This window comes from Mustela putorius, unplaced genomic scaffold (assembly GCF_011764305.1).
Source record: "Mustela putorius furo isolate JIRA1106 unplaced genomic scaffold, ASM1176430v1.1 tig00003853_pilon_pilon_pilon, whole genome shotgun sequence".
Lineage (NCBI taxonomy): Eukaryota > Metazoa > Chordata > Mammalia > Carnivora > Mustelidae > Mustela > Mustela putorius.
Genome location: NW_025422005.1, coordinates 33207158 through 33208924, shown reverse-complemented (window position 1 = coordinate 33208924; position 1767 = coordinate 33207158). Strand labels below are relative to the sequence as shown.

Sequence of the window (1767 nt, the reverse complement as noted above, 5' to 3'; positions counted from 1 at the left end):
CTACCTTTGATGTCATTTTCACCTCCACATCCCTTACACAGTAGAAAATCATGTGTACACTTTTGGCTGTAATCAGAGTGAGCTGATATGAACTTCTAGAGGTGAGGAGAGAACCCAGGAAAAGCAATAAAGCAATGCCTGGAACCATGACATAGTCACTGTAGAAGAAAGCCTTTGTCCTCAACTCTCAATTGAAGCATTAGGGTGGTGGCAGCCAATGGAGGGGCCTTCAGTTTAGGGGTACCCATACAGCCACTCCTAACTTGGTTGCTCACAACCCTAGAAAGGCTCAGGTTGGTTAGAACCTACTTGTATGATACAAAATGAGCCCTGTCAAGTCTGCCCATGACTCTGGACAATTCTGAAACATCCTGAATCAGTGAGCAGTTCTTCTGTTACCAAGTACATTCAGAAAGGCCCTTTTAACATCTTTGTTCCGGAGGCTGTAGATGATGGGGTTGAGGAAGGCAGAGACAACATTGTAGAACAGGGCTAGCTTCTTGTCCCGCTCTGGGTCATACCAGGAGCCGGGCCTCATGTACATGATCATGGCTGGTCCATAGAACATGATGACCACAGTGATGTGGGAAGCACATGTGGAGAAAGACTTAAGCCTCCCCTGGGATGAGTGGATTCTTAAGATGGAGGCAAATATTCGGATATAGGAGGCCAGGATGAGGGAGAATGGAACCAAGAGCAGGATGAAACCCAAGATGAAGTCCAAATGGTCATTGAAGGACGTGTCTGCACAGGCCAATTTCAGGACAGCAGGGACCTCACAGAAGAAGTGGTTTATCTTCTGGGGGCCACAGTAAGGCAGATGCATGGTGAAGATGGTATAGATCAGGGCCCCAGATATGCTAATGAAGCAACAGCCTATGACCATCTTGATACAAATGGGACGGCTCATGAGTAGGGGATAGTGAAGGGGGAAGCAAATGGCTACATACCTGTCATAGGCCATAATGGCATAGAGGACACACTCAGCAATGCCGAGGACCAAGAAGATAAACATCTGGGCTACACAAGCTCCCCAGGAGATGGTTTTCTTTGGACACACCATGTTAACCAACATCTGGGGCATAGTGGTAGTGACATAACTCACGTCCACCAAGGAGAGGATACTCAGAAAGAAGTACATGGGTGTGTGGAGGTGTGATTCCAGGTAGATCAGGGTGATGATAAGTCCATTACCCAGAAGAGTGACGAGGTAGAGGAGAAGGAAGAAGGAGAACAGGGCTATTCTGACCTGTGATTCACTGGAGAATCCCAGAAGGATGAACTCAGACACAGAGCTGTGGTTCTTCTTGCCAAGCCTGTGCATGGTGGTCTGCCTATTAAGGAAACAAGGACTTCCCTGTTCGGCCTTTAGCCTTGGGGGAGGGAGGACAGAGTTGACAGAAGCTGAGTCACACACACAGAGCGCCTTGCACAGTAGCTCAAAGTAATTTCATCAAACCTGTTGAGTGAGGTGCAGCAGGAAAGGAAGAGAGGGCATCTGTGGCACTAGGAAATAAGTCAGGAGATCTGGATTCATTCCTGTAATAGAACATAGGATGCCTGATGGCCCACAGGTCCTTCTCTGGAAATCACCCTTACCCACAAAGGGCAAGGGATTCGGTACCCATGTTTGTAGTGGCAGGCCTAGCCAACCTCTGGCCACTGCTGACTTGTACCAAAGGTGTACACCTGTCCCAGTCTGGAGGACAATTCTCTGGTGGGATTTCAAAATTACAACATGTCTATGCCAGTGGGCTGTGGGTGCCT

General features: G+C 48.3%; 1 protein-coding gene across 1 annotated transcript; it reads right to left on the bottom strand.

Moving 5' to 3' along the window:
* Positions 1–376: 376 nt before the first annotated feature.
* On the bottom strand, positions 377–1324 carry LOC101689457 (olfactory receptor 2A12-like). Its single transcript, XM_004741540.1, has one exon. It carries the CDS (start codon positions 1322–1324, stop codon positions 377–379), a length of 948 nt encoding a protein of 315 aa, XP_004741597.1.
* Between the last annotated feature and the right edge of the window lie 443 nt (positions 1325–1767).

Bases quoted from the DNA above. Each gene is read 5' to 3' on its own strand.
- LOC101689457 (XM_004741540.1), bottom strand. From the start codon at position 1,324: ATGCACAGGCTTGGCAAGAAGAACCACAGCTCTGTGTCTGAGTTCATC.